This window comes from Typha latifolia, chromosome 4 (assembly GCF_019914945.1).
Source record: "Typha latifolia isolate L0001 chromosome 4, TyphaL0001v2, whole genome shotgun sequence".
Taxonomy (NCBI): Eukaryota; Viridiplantae; Streptophyta; class Magnoliopsida; order Poales; family Typhaceae; genus Typha; species Typha latifolia.
The window spans coordinates 15,378,096-15,399,745 of NC_133089.1; the positions used below are offsets into that span (position 1 = coordinate 15,378,096).

Genomic DNA, 21,650 nt, shown 5'->3' on the forward strand with positions numbered 1-21,650 from the left:
AAATTAAGCCTCACTTATACATAATAGGGTGTCAAGCTTGACGAGCGGCTCGGGCTCGGCTGAAGCTCGAGTCCGGCTCAGCTCGGTCAAGCTCGGCTCGATAGGCTCAGTTATGGGCCATAAGTCATAATACATTGAAAGTTTGAAACCCTAATCTCCAAATCTAATCCCACCCCACATCCCCTCGAGCTCTTCTCCTCGAGCTGCCGTCGACTCCTCCTCCTCCTCATTCGAGAAGAAGCCAAGATGTCGTGGACCCATGGCCACGGTGCCACCTCGTCCTCTAAGCTTCGCTTCACCCTCTTTCTCCAAGCAGCCGCTGCATCCTCCTCCTCTGAGAAGACACCAAGCTGCCGCCGTCTCCTCGAGTTGCCGTGGTGCCGCCTCTCTAGCTGCCATGAACCCATAGCCACGGTGCCGCCTCGTCCTCTAAGCTTTGCTTCGCCCTCCTTCTCTAAGCAGTCGCCGTCTCCTCGAGCTGCTGTGGTGCCGCCTCTCTATCTGCCATGGACCCACAACCATGGTGCTGCCTCGTCCTCTAAACTTTGCCTCACCCTCCTTCTCCAAGCAGCCACTGCATCCTCCTCCTTCGAGAAGACGCCAAGCTGTCGCCGTCTCCTCAAGCTGTTGTGGTGCCGCCTCGTCAAGCTACCACGTACTCACGGTGTCGCCTCGTCCTCTAAGCTCTGTCTCACCCTCCTTCTCTAAGCAACCGCCGCATCCTCCTCCTTCGAGAAGACGCCAAGCTGTCGTTGTCTCCTCAAGCTATCGTGGTATCGCCTCGTCAAGCTGCCACGTACTCATGGTGTCACCTCATCCTCTAAGCTCTGCCTCGCCCTCCTTCACTTTAAATAAGTTGTGGCTCGACTTAGGCTCAAATTGGCTTGGTCCAGCTCGAGCCAGCTCGGCAGGCTTGATAATAAGATCATTTCAGGCTTGGCTTGAGCTGATGTGAGCCAAGCCTAAGCCCAATAAAGATGCTCGAATTTAATTTCAAGTCGAGCCTGAGCAGTAGCTAGCTTGCTCAAGCTCGGCTCGTTTACACCCCCTAATACACAAAAGGTAAATAAACACTAACTAATGAATTTATATGTGCATAAGGACAAGGGAGGTTCTTATTAGTTTATATACTATCTAAAATAACAAATATATTCTTATTGATAATAAGTATAGTATCTTACCGTCAATTCATCAAAGAACATGCTAAAGTGAAAATCCGAAAGGGGATCAACCCACTTCTTACAAACACGCTTAACAAAAGCAAATGATTCAGGACTGTTTGTTATCACATTGTTGCATCTGCTAGTGAAACAGGCCTTGAAAGATGATTTTTCTGAGATCAATCAATTACAATCTCTTACTAGAGGTGCCACTGACCGATCCACTTGGATTGAACTTCCACACTTATCATACTAACAATCTTCTGACTGTCCGAAAACAATTAGATGTTTCTTCCCTCGGTCTCCTTTTTTTTTTTTTTTGGCTTCCTTAATCAACTCGTGCAAAGCTATCGATTCGCCATGTAAAGCACTACTACAGTGTCTAAGAAAGATCACTTTGCCAAAGCAAAGGCCATCGGGAAATATCGCTAAAGCGAGCCCTACTCCACCTTTGTGAGAGCCCTGCTGCATCCGACCAACCCACCAAGTCTCTCGGTTGAATATGCCCTTTGAAAAGCTCAGCAGGTGTAGCCATAGAGACTGCATCAGCTAAGGAAAATGGAAGAAGAGGAGAAGGGATGACTCCACTAGTCGTCTCAGCCAAGGCTTCTCTTTTATGAAGATGAGATTGTTTCTGAACTTCCACAAGCTCCATAAAGCATGAGCTTCTACTATCCTTGTGAGCTTCGATCCTCACCAATATCATACTAAGTTTGCTCTATAGAATAACTGACGTATAATGTCCTTCTCATACAGTGATTGTAACTACTCATATCACGTCTTCTCATGTAATATTCTATGCATCAAATAGTATTATTCAACATAATAGCAAATGCCTATATAATATTATCGGTCAATGGGATTATGCTTAAATGGGCTCATATTGTATGAGTAATTTTATATTCAAACCTCATCTGCACCAGTTTAATTATGATACTATTAAATTTCATTTTTCTTTATAAAAAAGTATATATCTGTAGTAATATTATCCGCCATTTAATTATAAGGACACAACCATCACAATTATTAATGACGATGCCAAAAGATAACATAATCCTCCACTTGATATCTTTATTAATAAAGCACAGCATCATTCCCCCTACTAATTTTGCTCTCTGTTGGGACCCACAGGGAGCATATCTTCTGCACTCCCGACTGCTCGCCAACCAGGGGCCGCCAAGTATCGCGATCGGATCAAGTTCCTGCTCCACAGATGCAGACGATCGGTTCTGGGTCGATTCTGGGCCAGTGGGCCAACACCCATATCCACCGTCCATCTCAGATCTTTATTCAACGTTGCTCCGCGAACCCGGAAAGCACCTCCGGAGTTAGTAGTAGTCATAGATTGCAATTTGCCAAGGGCTCAGGGCTGCTGCTGGTATTTGAGGTCATTTTATTTTTAACTCGTTTACATTGAAAAAAATAATTCTTGATTTTTTGACAAAAACTTCTGTTTCTACAATAAAATATTTCTAGAATGATATTAAAACTTATTTTAAAATTAATAAACTTTCGGTCAGCTCAGCTCAGCGTCATATAGAAAATAACTAGATAGTAATTCTTTTAGTACATTTATCAATTTTTTTGATATTATAAAAAATTATTAGTTTCTATGAATAATTTGTTGTCAAATAAACGATCTACAACTATAAATCACTACATTTATATTATAAAGAAATAATTAGAGAATTTTGTGAATAGGAGATGAGATGAGATGAGAATGAGATGGGATTTACCAATTAATTAATTCATTAAGAATCGTTATTATTAGTGTGTATCCGAATCTCTCCTTCCATATTTATCTTTATTGATTACTTAATAGCCCCATTAAAAATCCGTTCTTCCTCTTCCCAGTCCATCTCCCACCACCTACCCTTCCTCTCTTCCCATCTCCGATCTCCCATCTCCCTTCTCCGATCTATCTCTCCTCCAAGAAACCAAACCCATGGCTCTCCTCCGCCGCGTCCTCTCCTCTTCCTCCTCCTCCCTCCTTCGCCCCCTCTCCGCTCCTCTTCTTCCCCACCGCCACTTCTCCTCCGGTGACGAACCCCTCCTCACCATCGAGACCAGTGTCCCCTTCACCGGCCACAAGATCGAGCCCCCTTCTCGCTCCGTCGACACCACCCCCAGCGAGCTCCTCTCCTTCTTCCGCACCATGTCCCTCATGCGCCGCATGGAGATCGCCGCCGACTCCCTCTACAAGGCCAAGCTCATCCGAGGATTCTGCCACCTCTACGATGGCCAAGAAGCCGTCGCCATCGGCATGGAGGCGGCGATCACCAAGAGCGACTCTATCATCACCGCCTACCGCGACCACTGCATCTTCCTCGGCCGCGGCGGTGATCTCGTCCAGGCATTCGCTGAGCTCATGGGACGACGCAACGGGTGTTCCAACGGAAAGGGAGGGTCGATGCACTTCTACAAGAAGGAATCCAGGTTCGTTTCTTGAGATGCAAGTTTTGAGTAGGTAGGATGATTAAGTCAGTGACTGAGTGTTATGCGATCTTTTGTAATTTTAATAACATCGCTCCAGTTGCAGTGGTTAATAATCTGAACATGAATTGATCGAAGCTCTGCTGTTCCGTTAATCTAGGATTAGAACTTAGTGATGCTATGTGATGTAGGATAATGGATGTAGCCAATTTGAACGATCCGTGTGTTCAAACGTTTAGAGTGGTTAGGATAATTCAATAGTAATAAGCATTATGCATATACTAGTTTGATCTTAATACGAATTGAAGTATAAATCTAACAATAGAGATTTTTAATCCAAACATGTAATTAAAACACTTTAGTCGTGAAGAAATGTTAGGTTCCTTGTCTTCTTCCCCCAAGGTCCAACCCAATCAATGCCTTCTTCTATGGTCTGGCAGTGGTCGGCTTTGAACTGGTGCTTCTTAGTTGAGTTGATTAAAATGAATAATACAGTAGAGAAAAGAGAATATATATAAATGGAGAGAGTTTTAACTACTTATTTTAGTTTTCTCTTACAGTTGAAAATTTTGATCTTAAATACAACAGGTTCTATGGTGGGCATGGGATTGTCGGCGCACAGGTCCCACTGGGTTGCGGTGTGGCGTTTGCACAGAAGTATTTGAAAGAGGGGGCAGTCACCTTTGCATTGTATGGTGATGGTGCGGCAAACCAGGGACAGCTGTTCGAAGCACTTAATATCTCAGCGCTTTGGGATTTGCCTATCATCTTGGTTTGCGAGAACAATCACTGTAAGCGATTGCTCAGTGAAAAGAATAAGAATTTACTGGACGCACTGAGTATTCACTTGTTTTTGGTTGTTTCTTGTAGATGGAATGGGGACAGCTGAATGGAGAGCTGCTAAGAGCCCAGCATATTACAAGCGTGGTGACTATGTTCCTGGGCTAAAGGTCAGGACCTTTTTCCTGTTTTCTTTTGTTTCTATGATATTAAATGCATGCTGAACTTGTAACTTAAGTTTTAATTTGTTATCCTCTTGTTCCCTGACATTAATCAACAGATCCATCTATGACTGAAATTTATCTGACCAAATTCTAGTATTGATATGATAGCTTGATGCTTCACTTAAATAGCTTGATCCATCATGGACATATTTTTGCATTTCAAACTTGTAAGAATCTGTTTTCTGTTTTTGGGCAATGCACTGAGGCTTGTGCTTGTGCGTCTTGTTACTTTTTTAGATCATAGATTCTTGCTATTAGTTTTTTTGTCTTTGATCAGTTCCTACCATCATCTTTCCTGGATGATTGCATACCAAGGTATGATACTTTGTGAAGTGCATGTCAGCTTATTAGTACTTGAAGACCTTGCCTTGTAATATCTTAAATTCAGTTGGTTAGTTAATGTTTCCGTGTATGCTAGTATTCCATTGTCTTTGCATCCTTATATGGCATCATCCTTAAGTGGAAACCATGATTTCTTGGTCTTTTACTTTGTTGTTATTGTCACAGTATTTTAATGATTTGCTCAGTTGTTGCAAGCTAAGTAGTATTTTACTGTCCTGCAGGTTGATACTTGATACATGCCCTAAGCATATTTTATTACTTAGATTGGGAGGAAAGAGGAAGCTCTTGATCAGAAGATTTTATAATCTGCTCTGCTAATAACTTTGTTTGTTACTGATATCCTTGTAATTTTGTTTTAATTCAGGTAGATGGAATGGATGCCCTTGCTGTGAAGCAAGCATGCAAATTTGCTAAAGAGCAAGCTCTTGCAAATGGACCTATTGTGAGTATCTATGCAACCTTTTTCTTATTTGTAATTCTTTATCATTATGTTCCTTCGTGCGAGTAATTTTATATATGCTATTATGTGTCATGCCGATCGAACTTTCTAACTATTTTGAAGCCTCATGAATTTCCATCTTGACTCTGTTGCATGCCATATATTCAAATAGCCAGTTATCTTAGTAGAATGCTCCCTTGAAGATAAGTGGCAAAGATTGACCTATTGTGACATGACCTTGTGCCAGTTATTGGCATGGTCAACCATTCAACATGGAATGACATACCTCTATAATCGACAAAGTATTTTTAAAAGAATTTATTTTGAATTGGAAACCATGTAGTTCAATACTGCTCAATATGAAGATACTCCTATATCACTGTTACACTGGCATTGTAAGTGCTGACTAGTTTCGGCTTTCATCATTCGTACTTTTTGTATTGCATGGTGATTGGGAAGGGAACTCAGTAATCAAGTATAATCTTTGGTTCTATGACATAATCATACTGATGCATGTGCTAGGGTTACATGGTCTAAGTTGTCAAAATTGTAATGTCCAGATGATGCACTGAGGCTACAAATATGAACTTCTGCGCATGAACTTATGCGAATTTGGTGCTGTTATAAATAATGCGCAACTATTTAAATGTCGCTACCAAATTAGTTTTATGAATTACGTTATTTGGATTTGTAAAATTTGATTTGCATGGCTAAGAAGGATCAGTAAAGACATGGACCTACTTTCCTGTATCCGCCTTAATTAATTTTATACATGTATGTGCAAAATATGTAGTTCCATACTTACAAGCACTAGTCATGGGTGCTTCTTTATGGGCCTAATTATTTAACTTTTTTATAAGTGGTAAATTCGTTTCTAATTCACAGTCAAGAGCTCAATTAGCTGACTTGAAACTTCTGCGTGATGTTTGTTGAGCTACGACATTATAGAACAAATTCCAAATATCATTAAATAAGTTTGATGATTTTCCTTATATTGTTGATTCTGTTTTGACTTTCTTTTTTATTTATTTGCTCAAATTTATGTGCTTCATTTTGGTATTCCTTTTACAACCTTATTATTGTTGCACTTGGTTCTGTTTCTTATATTGATGGCATATTAAGTTGCTCCATCTTGCCTTTGTGGTATAATATGTTATTTGCCTCAAATTTGTTTGAATCTAGGACTAAGTTTCTAGATTGCTGGTCTTTCATTTTCTTTTATTTTACATTTTTCAAAATATAATTTTTTATTTGCCATGCATGTGCAACAATAACAGACTTTCTGCCATCAAGGAGACTGCTTGCAAGATATTTTCCTTCACACAATATGTTTTCATCAACTTGTGAGTTAGCGCTTTTCCACTAATGTAATTATTTCACTGAAACATTTCAGATTCTTGAAATGGACACTTACAGATACCACGGGCACTCTATGTCAGATCCTGGGAGCACTTATCGTACCCGTGATGAGATCAGTGGTGTAAGACAGGTTAGGATGGTTTCAAGCCGTCTACTTATAGTTATAACTGACAAGGAAGTTCGTATTAAGAATATGTACTTTATGCCATTTCCAGGAGCGTGATCCAATTGAAAGGATCAGAAAATTGATATTGTCCCATGAACTGGCATCTGCCTCTGAGCTGAAGGTGAGGTTCCTAATGATAGAACAAGCCGTGTTCAAAACGAAAATTTGATAGGATTAGATTCAAGGAGACACTTCAAAGATAACAGCAATTAAAGAAATTCATTTATTTATATATTTATTTTGGCAATCCTGTTGTTTGGACTCAGGACACTGAGAAAGAAGTGAGAAAAGAAGTAGATGACGCCATTGCTCTTGCCAAGGTCTTAACTCGATAAGAAATCAAATTATTCCTCCTTTCTTTTTCGCTGTTATGCTTTTACTCATCATGGTTATGTTTGTGTTAATGTTTGTCCTTTCACAATTTACAGGAAAGCCCAATGCCTGATCCTTCTGAGCTCTTTACTAATGTATACGTGAAAGGTTTTGGAGTGGAGGTATATGTTTTCTCTATATCTTGTTTTTCTTTCCCACCAACATATCTTTTAAAGCATCTATTCCAACTATGTTAGTTGCACTTTTACAACTCACAGCAGAATGAAGCCTTCAGTGTGCTCATTCTGTATCTGAATTTAACAAAATCCTAGTTCATTTTTGTTAATTGCTCTTACTAGTACTATTTGAGGCAAGGATTAAAGTTCTCCCCATCATAACAGTTTTTATTAGCAAGGGTCATGTGAGCTTAAGTTGAAATTTCTTGTTGACATATACTGCTCCCGGTTTGGGATGCTTGTAAAACAAGTAGCTTCTTTTGAAAGAATGATAGCATATTTGCTCATCAAGAGAATATCAGTACTGGAAAAAGTTGGAAGATTGAGGAAATCTAACATTTAAGAACCTTCCTGAGCTGATATTATCTTTTTTAAACTGGAGCTTGCTTGGATAAATAACATTGATGAAATTTGGATTTGCTTACTACCACTGGCATTAGTGATAAACTCACCAAAGAGTCCTATATTTATTTGTTTCTCTGCTAAATTCTTATATTGCAGAGGTAACTAGTCCAGGTTGGTTTCCCTTTTCCCCGGGATAGGACTTTTGGTGCATCCAAATAGTCAAGTTGATTTGGTTGTGAAACAGTGCTTCTCAGAAAGCTTTATTACATAAAATATTGACTTAGAACTCATTGTTACTTTATCCAACTTCTAAGATTTGTATTCTAGGAAAATATAATACGAACCATGTTCCCTACAAAATATCCAAATTTTAAGATCATTGCCCTCTATATAATTTTAGGGTTTTTGGGTGCATAACTTCCTACCTGTCATCATTCTGCAGTTTTAACAAGTAAAAAAGATACAGTTTTGGGGCCTTCAGTTTTCTTCTGGCTGACTAATGGATATATGAAGTGGCTTGGATCAGCACTATCCGGATTATGTTTAAAACAGTGACTGAATTGAAGTTGTCATTTCTTGCAGGGTTTTGGTGCAGATAGGAAAGAGGTGAAAGCTGTTCTTCCTTGAGGCAAACCGTATGTAATTCAGATCTCTACAATTATTCAAGAAAGAAAGTCTCACAGATGTGTAGGAAATAAGGATGGAAGGCGAAGATTCTGTTAGCTGTTGATGTTCTATCCAACAATTTGTTTGTATAAATACCCATTCCGAGATCTGACGGAGTTCTTTCTCTCGGCTTTCATTTTTTTATGGTAATTCTTAATTTGGCCTTATGATAGTGCCACTCATTGACCAAATTTATCTTGTACCCTTTATATACTTTCTGTTAAAGCCACAATGAGGATTATAAATGTTTTTGACAGAACTGGGAGATATCTTGCTGTACAATTTCCAGCATATCTCAGAACTACAAAATTGGTACTACCGGTGGCTTTGCTTGCCATAAGTTAGGCAGCCATTCAATTTGCATAGATAGTAGTTTGATGTATCTTTTCAGGTGCCGTCAACGACACTTTTGTTGTATCTTTATTGATCACTACGATGGTTGGGTTGTCTTGTTTATCTAGGCGTTTTAATTTTGTTGGGCTATTCTATCTTTTACTTATTTATTTTATTCGTTTTTTGAGAGAAGGGAAACTCAGTAGTGTCCACTAAAAATGCCCTGAAGCTATTTATTCTTATGTTGTAGTTAATTATAATTAAATTTTGACGTTAATGACTTTAGGTACTGAGTTTTATTTAGACCAAGACAACGTTATGAGTTTAATTGCCCCGTAAATTTTTAAAAAAAAAATAGTGATAATTTAATAGTGTCCTATTAAATGTTAATAAGAATTTTTATAGAACATAAACCTCTTTAATTAATTAAGGTAGCTTTTATTGGTAATTCTCTGTAAATAGTACGTTTGATACTTAGTAGATTTTTCCTCGGAGAGCTCTTTGATTGCTCCACCTTTACCCATTTACCACGTTGACGGACTTCAGTCGTCCGAGTCCACTCGGTTAGGCCCCACTGACGTAGAAAAAGGAAGCCCACTCCTTCCTCCTCCTCGACTTCCCCTGTCTTCTCCGATGGCGACCTCGATGGTGATGATCCTAGAAAGAGACGACCCCAACCCTAAGAAGAGGAGGAGAACCGAGAAGAGGAAAGATGACGCGACTCCACAGGAGGATCGATATGAGAGATGAGGAGCGAATCCTAATCGAGCACTGCTGCTCTCTCTCGGTCAGATCTCACTCCTCGTCCTCTCCTTTCCTTCTCCATTCCCTCATACACTCCTCTCCTACCTCCGTCTTCGTCTTCCCCGGTTCCTGGTTCGCCAGCGACTGGATCGACGGCGCCCGGGCGCACTTCGGCGATTGCGAGGTGGACTCCTCTCTCTTCCCCTCTCTGAGGAGCGTAGGTAGTGGCGTCGTTGCTCGCGTCAATGGTGCTTTTCTTTGTTCCTTCCAAAGGCTCCTCGCGGGGTCTTCTCTCCGATCTGAGGTGAGCGATATCATCCTTTCTATTTATATTTTAACTAGATCAATTGTTATTTAACTTCTTGAACAATTGCGAGTTAGTGGAGGAAATGTTTCCAGTAGAGAAAACTAAGGAAGTATACTAGTTGTTGGAATTTGGAGGTTGTTTTTGTAGCATAGGGATTTATGCTGCTACGTACAAGTATCCATCTCTTGTATTGCTGCATGATTTAATTACTTATGGAGTTATGGCATAATATTTTAACATGGGAGGAGCATATGCTAATGCTATGCCATACGAGTATATACACGAACTAATTGTACCTAGAAGGGAGATCAAATTAGCTGAAAATTTGTGCTTTTAAAAAAGAAATCAGTGCCCTTAATTTGAGCTCAAACTCTCCTCGAGTTCAGGTGGCTTGCGAGAATATGGGATTATTTGTCACCTCAATCTTACCTTAAGCCCCATTGATTTTACCCAGTAACAAAGAACTTCTTGCCTGTACAGAGACAGTGTGCCCTGTGCGCAGAAAGACAATATTTCTCTTTTTTTTTTTTTTGAAAGGATTGATTCAGACTTTCATTTGATGCTAAATCATGCCTTTTTTATTCTCTCATACAGAGGCAGTATGCCTTGTGTGAATCCAGGATTTATTTGTTCTGACTATTAACAGCGTGGAAAGCCCTATTAATACACTGTAAATGTTAAGAATCAAAGGCAGTTTAGTTCCTGGAGAAGTACAAATGTACTAGAATAGTGCAATAGGGTTTGTGAAGTCATCTTGAATTTTAATACAGTAGTTATTGATGTTGGTTTTTTACCTGCATATGTTTGGTTTTAATCTTCAGGTTCATAGAGCTATAGCAGAGAAGAAACATATAGTTTTCACTGGGCATTCATCAGGAGGTGCAATGGCAGTTCTTGCTGCAGTGTGGTTACTCGAGAATTGTATCCAATTAGGCAGCAATAATCAAATTTATCCTTTCTGCGTGACATTTGGCTCTCCTCTTGTTGGAGATACTGTGTTCCGCCATGCCCTTGAACGAGAGGACTGGTCTCGCTGCTTCTTGCATTTTGTCATGATGCGTGATATTGTTCCACGGATTTTGTTAACTCCTCTGTCATCCTTAAAAGAAGAAATTCAAGCAATCTTGCATTTCTTATGCCCTAAAACATCAGACTTCAGCCTTGAGTCAATCAGGAGATCTCAGCTAGTGACAATCTTCTATGGAACTGTATTAAGGAGTGCACTTTCAATTTCCAGCTACCAGGCATGTTTGTTAATGGGATGTACAAGCACCATCTTGGGGACTTTAACTTCCTTCATTGAACTTTCTCCTTACAGACCTGTTGGAAATTATGCCTTTTGTACCAGTAAAGGGCAACTAATCACTGTGGAGAATTCTGATGCGGTTCTGCAGTTGTTATTTTACTGTCTTCAGCTGGCCCCCCAGCAACAATTGTCAGAGGTGGCATATGGAAGTTTAAATGAGCACTGGCAATATGAAACAAAGTTGAAGCAATGTCTGGTTCAAAATGCAGTTTGTCTGGATCTGGAAGCACTCTCTTTGTCCTCAAATTGTGGTACTGGCACACTGGATGGAGAAATGTTAGGAGATCTTGAACTGGTAAGGTCCTTGATTTCTTCTTTTTTTTCAAATTTCCCTTTATTAGCATACAACATCACACAACCGCCATTCATTAAACAAAAAACACATCAGACGACATTAAATTGTTGCTTATGATTTCTTGCATTCAGGACAAAGAAGCTAGGTTGTCTCTTTGTGCTGCGGGAGAATGGGAGAAGCAAAGACAGAGCAATCAGGCTAAGATTGATGCCAACTATAGCAAAATTCAGGAAGACCTGAGGTTCCTTGATGACTACCGAGCGACATGCAAAATCCGAGGTCTGAGCTACTATGACAGCTTCAAGCTACAAAGAAATGTTGAAGATTTCAATGCTAATGTTAAGAGACTAGAACTAGCTGGCCTTTGGGATGAGATAGTCGAGATGCTGAGAAGGCGAGAGCTTCCCGATGGCTTTGAGCGTCGAACAGAGTGGGTGAACTTGGGCACGAGTTACCGGCGTTTAGTTGAGCCTTTGGACATCGCCAACTATTACAGGCACTCTAAGAATGAAGATACAGGTCCATACATGTCGAAAGGTAGGCCGAGACGATACAAATACACCCAGAAGTGGCATGAGCAGGCACAACGGATGGGTGCAGGAACTAGCTCAGAATCATGTTTCTGGGCAATTGTTGAAGAGCTCCAAGTTGAGGTCAGTAATTGTGAATCATTCGACGATTGGAGAGAGAGCTTGGTGAAACTGGAAAATCAAGCACTTCGGTGGTTTAATTCGGGGTGTCTTGGTATGGATTCATTTTTGGGTAATTCCTCATTTGTCATGTGGTGGAAAACCCTTCCAGAGCAGCACAGATCACAGTCATGTATTGCAAGACTGGTGGATGGGCAAGATAACTTGTAAGGTGCGTGAGTCCAGCTTAGATAAGTAATGTCAGTGGCTAGAAGGTAATGATTATAAGTTATAAGCTGTGAGGGGATTTGAGAAGGGACAGAGCTTTTGGGTCATCACTGTAGACGTATTAATAGTTATAAGCTGTGTTAGTGGGACATAACCTGGTACAGTAATACACTATAGTACATGATTGGAGAGTTAACGAACCGTCAATTAGATCAGCTTGGTGCTAACTGATATTTCTTCTTTGCATCTACCAATCTCAGTAAGTTCTCCTGCTATTAGCGTGTGGTGCTTCTTACGTCATGATAGCATGGCCCATTTTTAATTGCCAGGGTAATGATTTTGTGGTAGTTGGTGTGAATAAGACGATGTTTGTTGTTTGTTCTGATTCGAGTCTTTCGTATGAGCAAATATTAGATGTCTCAATATTGAAGTCGCTGCATTCCAAATCTTGGACAGATTCTAAATCATCGCAATTCACCTACGAAAGTATAATTCAGTAATTAATACTTTTTACCACACCGTATCTAGCACGGCAATATATATGATTAAATTAGGTTACAAAATATGCAAACAGAGACAAACCAACTCTTATACGATTAAATTAGGTTGCATTTAAGGAGTTAGGTCTTTCTCCGGCTCATATTTATTATATATATATATAAAAGAGATTGTAATATTAACTTTTCTGCATCACCGACTAAACACTATCTGACATTTTAACAACTAAAAATGAGATCAGAACTTGAGTTGTGCAAAAATAACCACTTCAAGTAGCACACAAACATCAAAATTGCCTAACTGAGCAGGTTACTCTGAAAGACTTCCCTTTTATTAGGAAAAAAGAAAAAAAAACAAAGAACAAATGCCTCTCGTTTAACCATCCTCACTCAACAAATGGTCAAGAAGCATTCTGCCGGTAGTGAAATTTCTATGCCTGAAAGCCAAGTTCCAGCATTAAAGTGTGGTTGACATCGTTGGATCCAGCCCCAGTAAACTGAATGGGACCTGTCAAATTCATTAGAAGTACATTCAAAGATGCAACCAAGACTAACTACTGCCAAAGTAATATATTTGACAACGATATGTGGGAAAGTACCTGGGCTGACGTATTTGTTCTTCAAAGCCCACTCATCTCTCATAGATGCAAACTTTCTAAATGGTGCACCTGAACCATAAGCTCATGAAATTAGTCCACAAACAACAAAATTGGGCATAAAATAACCAAGTAGGTAAGGGATATGAAATGCATACCATCGAGCTCCACCATTGCCTTCTTAATCACTGGCTTGAACTTACCTGAAAGAGAAAAATGTGAGCTGAATGGAATGTTGTCCTTGTAGTCCGATCCAGTCAAAAATTTAAAACAATCGATATGGGTATCTTTCTCTTAAATAGATAATGAATCTATCTACAAAAAGAATTTAGATCGTGATACAATAAAAATTGCAATGGTTTAGCTCCAGCACTGAACATGACATCGAATTTGCAACGTCATGTCCCATCCTATCTTAGTATCTTATCTGCTAGTTACCCAAGTTCACTTAACAAATAGTAAATCTGACACAACTCCATCAGTTTATCATCATTTTCCTTGTTAAACTACTATTGAATAGCCAAAGTCATCATTGATGCATTACAATGAAGTGAATCTTGGTGTTGTACTACAATAATAGTGCAAAACAAACACGAATGTAAGACAATAGTTTCAAACATGAAAACATGGTAGAGATGGGAAGGAAATCAAGATGTAGAATTAGATCAAGATTGAGAAAATTGAGTAATTACCATGTCTCCTTTCAACATCCATCAACGAAGTCAATGCAGTCCCTCCAACAGTCCATTCTTCAACAGGGGCGCACAGATTACCAACCTATGATGTAAAAGATAGCAACACGTTCTCTTTTCATGACTGAAAAAAGGAAAAAAATGTACCTACTACATGATGTGTTTTGCTAGAAAAATATAGCCATACTCAAATAATAGCTCATTAATAAAAATATAAAGATGACTTAAAACATCCATCTCTAACAGCTGAACACAGAAGAAATAATGAAAGCTAATTTTGAAAGTTAAAAGTCTGCTCAAAATCAATGATAAGAGAACCAAACTTTTGACATAGCTAACATAGATGAGGCTTCACAAAATTATAGGAATAAAACACATCAGAGTAGTTGAACAAAAAGGATGAGTTATTGATGTAACAAACTGAAGAAATGAGGCCAGTCTTTCCAGAGTGGAGAAGAGCTCCAGCAGCATAACCCAATGCATAGCAATAGGCAGCATCAAAATTTGTAGGCAAGCCACATCTTCCTTCATAACTACAAAGTTAAAATATGAACAGGTATTAGAAGTAGTAACAGGAGAAAAGCTCAGTTTAAGAATTAAAGGAACCCCAACGCTATGATCAGAGATATGCTAAGAAAAGACAAATAAATAATCAGCTTAGATATATCCTTGGGCTCCCAATAAGTCAAAATGAGGTAAGAATTACCCAAAAAAGTGGGATTGTCCTTTAAAGCGTCCTGTATATATCCCTTCAGACTTTCTCTTCTCTAACTCAGTTTCAACCATAGAGATAAGCATTTTCTCAGTTTCGATTTTGGCAACCTGAAAATGTCGTGTAAAGGCCTAGTTAATGCTAACAAGCTGATGATACAATGTTGAAGTAGGAACCTTGAGGATCTTAAAAGACTTCTGCATACTTGTACGTTTCCATGAGGATCTCTTTCTAACAGAAGTTGGTCCTGAATTGACTGTGGTAGAAATTCAAATAGAAGCTTGGACTGTTCATGGAGTTTCTTTTTCCACACCCCCTTTTCATCAACAACATCATGAGCTAAGATTTCATTCAGCTCTGCAATGAGTTGCTGGACCTGAAAGAGATGATCAAGATTAAACCTCTAATTTGACATATTTTACTGAAAAACTCGTGATAATCAACTCTGAATAGTTTCTACTTCCACAGTAAAAGACAATGATCTAAGAATTAAAATGTGATACCTCGGGTATAAAGTCAATAAGGCCTTCAGGTATAAGAATGACACCATAGTTGTATCGAAGCTCTGCCCGCTTACATATGATATCAGTAATGTAGTCTGTAACATTTTTGAGTGTTTGCTTCTTGGCGGCTACCTAAACATAGCGATAAACCGATGAATGTTGAGAAAACATTAAGGCATTCTTAATAAAGTAAAAAAATGAAAGCCAAAGATCCAGAAAGCATATTGGTAGGTGTGACATAAAAAATAGTTTTATGGAAAAACTAAAAAGGTTCTTGGTAGAATAACCACACAAAGTTAACTTCAAATTTTTATTAAAAAAACCTAACTAAAAATACATGTAGGAGACAAGTTTATATCAGCGTCAATCTTCTACTTAGACATGTACCGGATTGAATTATGAATAAGTAATGTATATGGTAGTGAACTGAATATCATTGAGATGATATGTAGGATATGATGCCATTGTCATGCAATCTATTGTTTATTAAATCATGAGCATGTACTATCATCAGCTAAGAACATAAATTCTCTATGTAAGAAGACTAGAGAAGTCAACAATTTCATCTAGAGAGTAATTAATGCAGAAGGATAAAAATACTATTGTCTCGTCTCTACATCATAGCTCATTCAAGCTTGTACATCATTTATCAGACATGCATTCTGATTCATGAATTACTCGAGCTAACCAAGATAAATCAAGTCTTGCAGAGCTACAATTGTTAGATTCTCAACACAAAAAAATTTACAGAGGAAGTACCTCCTCGCCAATAATGGTTATGTTTGGATGTGTTTGTAAAGCACACTCAAGTGTGATGTGAGAAGCAGCACGTCCCATAAGCCTTACAACTACAGAAGCCAAGTATTAAGTTAAATGGGCCGTTCGATACAGATAAATGCAATCTATTTGTAAATGTTCCAAGCACAGAAAACAGGACGGAAAGTCAAATATTTCAAGATGAAGATAACCTACTGTAGTATTATTATATCTAGTTCATCAGATGGATGTCTCGATGTTTCTCCTAATTGTAGCCGAGATTGGAGCAAGGTGAAAAACAATTGATATCGTTGTTCTTAAGAAAATTAGCAAACTTACAGTGATAGTATTTTCCAGTTGACCGTGCATCTGTCATCACATTCCCAATCATTTCAGCATATATCTGCAAAGCAAGAAAAAGCTTCTTATCTCAATGCCATCTTAGGACATCAAAGATATGAATACAACTTAGAAACAAGCAAACTCAGGTTTTGAATTGAATAGCATGATTCAACCATCAACCACAATAAGTTGGATGGTTTATTCTCCATATGAATATCCAATCTTCAATAAGTTATAGATGAATGCATTCAAGGATATGCAAACAATTCATGCACTATATGGGCAAATATTTACATATAATTTGTGTGTATGAACAAGAAAACAAGCAACTCATTCCATGCTGAGAGAAGATGTTAGAGAGTTCTTACTAAGGCAGCCACTCTGTGATATTGTGATGACTCAAGCTTTGAATAATACATAAGCATTCAAGAGGAAAAAAAAAAGTAGACATAAAATATAACTTAAGAATCAAACAAATTATTGATAGTACCTTGCAAGCTGTGTCAAATCCAAAACTCGTTGGAACCTCCTTGGACTTTAGATCTCCATCAATTGTCTTTGGGCATCCAATAACCCGGGTTTTCATATTTTTCGCCCTATCAATCAATTAATATAAAAAGCTTAGACATAAGAAGAATAACTATAAATAGATAACTAGAAAATGAAGCAGATGAACTTATTAAATAGCACCAGATAATTGAAGCATAGTCTCAGAGACTCAGTACTCATAGCCAACCTAAAGTTTTCAGCAAGAAGACATGCATTTGTATTTGAGTCATCCCCTCCAATAACAACAAGTCCATCCAAATTCAATTTCGTGGTTGTGTCTTCAGCTTGCTTAAACTGATCACATGATCATGTAAAGAGAAGTAAATTTAAGAGGAACAGAAGAGTGGAAAACTTTGACTTTGACAAGAGACAACTAGACATGATAACAGAGAAGCAACTCACTTCGACAAAGCAATATAAGTTCAAGAAATATACCTGTTCTGGAGTTTCAATCTTGTCCCTTCCACTGCAAATCATATCGAATCCACCCTATTCCAGAAAAGATTAATATGTTTTATCACAATAGTGTCCAACAAATACTACGGATGGTACAGCACATCACTAAATGGTACTCTTTAAATACAAAACTAAAAACGTCGGGTCACATAATTAACCAACCAAAAGCTTTTAAAGATTACAATAAAAAAGGAACCAAACAACTACGTGTTATTCGGGTACTCGCACATGGAAATCAGATCATAAGCTCAATTACCTGATTCCTGTAGGGATAGATAAATTCAGGAGTAAGCTCCACATATTTGCACCGCATGATACCCGCCGGACCTCCTTTGAATCCATACAAGATGCTTCCTTTAGCTTGCTCCTGCAAGTAGTCTACCATAACACACCCCCAAAAAGAGAACCTCGGCTCAACAAATCAGTCAAATCAAATCCCAATCACTGAGCACAGGACACGAGATAAGCTTTACCAAAGATCCCAGAGATCACATTATGCCCTCCAGGCGCCTGGCCACCAGAGAGCACAACGCCAATCCTTAAACCACCACTGGCCATCTCCGACCCCGCCGCGTCGGTCGGCACCAGCATCGCCGACGGCTGCCCGAACAGGCCTGGGAAAAGCTTCGCGATCTCGTCTGCAATTCAACGGCAACAAGCATCAATCTAAGAGAAGAAAATAGAGAGAGAGAGAGAGAGAGAGAGAGAGAGAGAGAGAGAGAGATTTAGATCGAATTGCTACCGGGGTTTCCAGCGGCGGAGCTCGGGGGCCCATCGACAACCTTGAAGGGGGATTTGAGAACGGAAGGGAGAGGAAGGGGGTGGTTGAGGCGGCTAATCTGCGCCTCGCTGTAGACGGCGGCTAGGCGGCCAGGAGAAGGCCCCTTCGCACCGCCATTGGCTACGGCCGAGGAGTTGGTCGCCATGAGAGGAAGAGGAGTGGATCTCGGAGCAGCTAAGACTCAGGTCAGGTAGGTGGGTTGTTGTTAAGTAGAGAGAGGAGAGACGAGGACGAAGCGGTTGCTCGTTCGGCTAGGGTTAGCAAACGTCATTGGGAAGTCCGCCGTTTAGTGTGCAGTGCAGCCGTGGCGACACGCGAGCCGAACCAAGCCGGAATTGAAGCGCTTTAGACGGTGAGGGTGATGGTTCGAGAAACTATGTTTAATGGTATTGGGTGGATCGGTGGGTGGAATATGCGTTGAAGATTTTTCTTTTTCCGCATTTTCCTATTATTATTATTATTATTATATATAATTTTTTGGGCTAGAAGTTCGTAGAGAAATTGACTCCTTTTGATGATGTCTTGTTCTTATTTAATTCATTTTATTTGACCTGACTTATTCGTTTAAAATATTTTTATGCCACGATGATGAGTTTGTAAGTACATGAATGATATCTAGGCACGGACGTCACAAAATGAACCTAAAAACGCCCAATATCATTTCTAATTTTCCACCTAATTTTTTGAATATTTATTATTCTACCCTGAAATTTTGGTTTGATACTCAAATTTTTTTTTTAAAAAAAATTAACCTAATACTTCTGCTTCGTTCCTCTGTTTCTTTAATCTCATCTTGAACTTCAACAAATATTTTTTGCGGACATCGTCTCTATTGGCATCAAAACGCCTCTTATTGTTCTTAACTTTTACGATCTCGAGACAGTCGCCGCCGTGGAGAAGTCCTAATAAAAGGGCGGGGAAGGCGGTTCACGCCTCTGTCCTCAACTCTGCCATCAAACTTCCTGGAATATGGTCTCTGCTTCCCCCACGCTTTCCTGGCATCCATTTACTCTTAAACGTATTACTAGATTCAGATGTAGATGTAGGTATCAGGTAGTGGAAGATGGTAATGTATTCCAAGAGATGAGCTTTAGCTATGAGAAGAGTGGAGGAAGAATATGACTGGATTGATGAGAGGACAAGAAAGATGGGTTCTCCTATAGGTTGGGGTAGAGAAGATGGGAGAAGTAGAAGACATGTTCGAAGATAACAAAGACAATTTTGTATTTAAAATCGTTCAGTCTCTAAAGTCTAAATTGCTAATTAAAGTTTCTAATCGCAAAACTGTAGATTATGGGGTTCTTGCATTGATCCCAATCTAAATGGAATGATAGATAGCCATCTTACATATTTCATCGAGGAACTGGTTGATAAAGGTCATCTTTCTTGGCTGATAGCCTACTTATCTACGCCCAGTAAACTTGGTAGTGGTGAAAGATACTGCTAAAGTGAGAACATTGGTAAGCACCTTTTGATTTAATTATACTAGGGTCTTCTTCCGACTATGATTTATTTATCAATTCAATTATCTATTTGAGAAATTAATTCCTTTTCTGCAATCTGCTACGAAGTTTGATAACTATATGCATTTTTAAAATAGGTAACTCTGTATGTAATTCATAACATGAAAGGATTTTTTCAACGAGTGATAGATTTACCCCTTCTTAATAGCATATCTTGAAGTCTTGCAGAAGGGGTGACCATTTGTAGGTTCTCTTTTCTGAACTTCGCACAGAGTATTTTGTATTCAATGAAAAACTAATTCCGGCTTAACATGGCAAGCTACAGGGTCTGACTCTAGATTGAGATTATTAGAAATTCAGTGACAAAATTCGTCAGGAGTTCTTTCCTTTTATTTCATCGTTTACTTCACAGTATTAGTATGGGACATGCCGGCAAGTATAAAAGTGCACCCGGCTGGTATGTCGAACCTTGATTTCTATACTTCTAGGGACGAATTTGAACAGTAATATGCAGATGTTACTACTAAGTGGGTTTCACATACTGATCTAGTCTCAATTAATTCTCTTTTTTGACTGCTAATGTCTAGTGCTCAAAGCACAGCAAAGAATGAAGAATTGCTCCAAGAAGACCAAACTGTTAAATGGAGGCGAGAACGGTTCCAAAAACAGTCAGCTCTCCTATCAAAGCTTACTCGTCAACTTAGTATCCATGATAATCGTGCAGCTGCTGCAAGCTGGTCTGACAGTGGCCACAAGACCTGGTAAGTTTATTCTACCTGTGGTAGATGTGCACTGTTTTCAACTGCTAGTTCTTGGACTATATGAAAGCTTGCCCCTGTGGAACGTGAACTATGCATAGCATGTAGTGCTGCATGCACTGTATTCTTGGTTCTGAATTCAAAGTTCATTCTCAACTGCTGCCACAGCTTTCATTTCCTGTTCACCTTAAGGCTAATACAGGACACTATACATTTGACCCATCACCAAACACGTGACTTCGAACAGTTTGCTAGTTGTGTTGTTTTTACTTAGACCATTCCAACTGTAAGTCTTGTATCCTTAGTAGATCTTCCGTGACACCTGGCTGCCTGGACTAAGCTTAGTCTGCAGTTCCTGGTATTGTTGACAAGCTTGCAATTGCCGGACCACGTGGTGATGTAGTTCTTATTGATATCGCATTACTCTACAGCTATTAACAATGAAGAGCAATGACACTAAGAACAATCTAACTTTTACCCAATAAGTTAGCTGACACAATATAAACTCTACCTCATGTCACGCTCTTCTCTTGTACTCATGCAAAGCATCTTAAGTGACTTTTTTTAGTTTATTTGTTGGTCATGACAAATAATACTTTGCAGAAAGTAGCCCAAGAACCCCTGGTCGCTCAAGTGATGAATGGAGGTCTGCATTCGATACTGCAGCTAATGGGTCCACTTTCAGTGATTCAAGGTCCAAAAGTTCCAATGGTCATAACCACCGTTACAGTGACCCAGCAGAAAACGGAGATTCTAGCTACGGTGCAAACGCTGGTAGCAGATGCACACCAAATCGGCTGCCACCACCTCCACCACAGAGCAGTAACTCAGTGTATAAATACTAGGCACATTGACTGGCACGATGGCATCCCGATATATTCTTGTTGGATGGGCATACCCTTTCTACTGCTGGTGGTATGATGAACTGATGGAATTGGCAGAACAAGAAAAGGAAATGAAATGAAAAATGTGTTCTTACCACAGAAGGATCCAGTTGTTAATAGAAATATATAGATATATACATATTCATGGATTCCTCTCAGCCTACTAGTTTTGTCATCAGCTCTCTTCCATTGAATTCAGTATTGTAGTTTTTTTTATTTTTGCACCTGTTTTTTGTGATGTATTATTTTGGTTTCGTCCCTACAGATATATTGCTGCTTTGTCCTCTATTTCATTATCAGCTAATCCATGCTAAAGTTTGAGCAATATAGTTGATATAAATGCTTTCACAAGGCGAT

The 21,650-nt window shown here is 39.2% G+C and overlaps 3 protein-coding genes across 3 annotated transcripts; 2 read left to right on the top strand and 1 right to left on the bottom strand.

Annotated features, from left to right (window-relative positions):
- Positions 1-2,954: 2,954 nt before the first annotated feature.
- On the top strand, positions 2,955-8,721 carry LOC140786633 (pyruvate dehydrogenase E1 component subunit alpha-1, mitochondrial-like). The gene is made up of 9 exons (XM_073135213.1): positions 2,955-3,596; positions 4,182-4,384; positions 4,464-4,543; positions 5,304-5,381; positions 6,772-6,867; positions 6,953-7,024; positions 7,170-7,223; positions 7,332-7,397; positions 8,379-8,721. Exons 1-9 carry the CDS (start codon positions 3,106-3,108, stop codon positions 8,421-8,423), a joined length of 1,185 nt encoding a protein of 394 aa, XP_072991314.1. The 5' UTR covers positions 2,955-3,105; the 3' UTR covers positions 8,424-8,721.
- Positions 8,722-9,410: 689 nt separating this feature from the next.
- LOC140787466 (protein EDS1L-like) lies at positions 9,411-12,500 on the top strand. Its single transcript, XM_073136390.1, has 3 exons — positions 9,411-9,843; positions 10,668-11,447; positions 11,579-12,500. The coding sequence occupies exons 1-3, from the start codon at positions 9,508-9,510 to the stop codon at positions 12,305-12,307; spliced, it is 1,845 nt and encodes a 614-aa protein (XP_072992491.1). The 5' UTR covers positions 9,411-9,507; the 3' UTR covers positions 12,308-12,500.
- Positions 12,501-13,018: 518 nt separating this feature from the next.
- LOC140787467 (pyrophosphate--fructose 6-phosphate 1-phosphotransferase subunit beta-like) lies at positions 13,019-18,607 on the bottom strand. Its single transcript, XM_073136391.1, has 16 exons — positions 18,150-18,607; positions 17,881-18,045; positions 17,664-17,785; positions 17,387-17,440; positions 17,139-17,245; positions 16,893-16,998; positions 16,400-16,463; positions 16,064-16,152; positions 15,305-15,436; positions 15,007-15,177; positions 14,796-14,911; positions 14,511-14,622; positions 14,090-14,174; positions 13,556-13,600; positions 13,401-13,469; positions 13,019-13,309 (listed from the first exon to the last, which is right to left on the bottom strand). Exons 1-16 carry the CDS (start codon positions 18,331-18,333, stop codon positions 13,233-13,235), a joined length of 1,698 nt encoding a protein of 565 aa, XP_072992492.1. The 5' UTR covers positions 18,334-18,607; the 3' UTR covers positions 13,019-13,232.
- Positions 18,608-21,650: the final 3,043 nt, after the last annotated feature.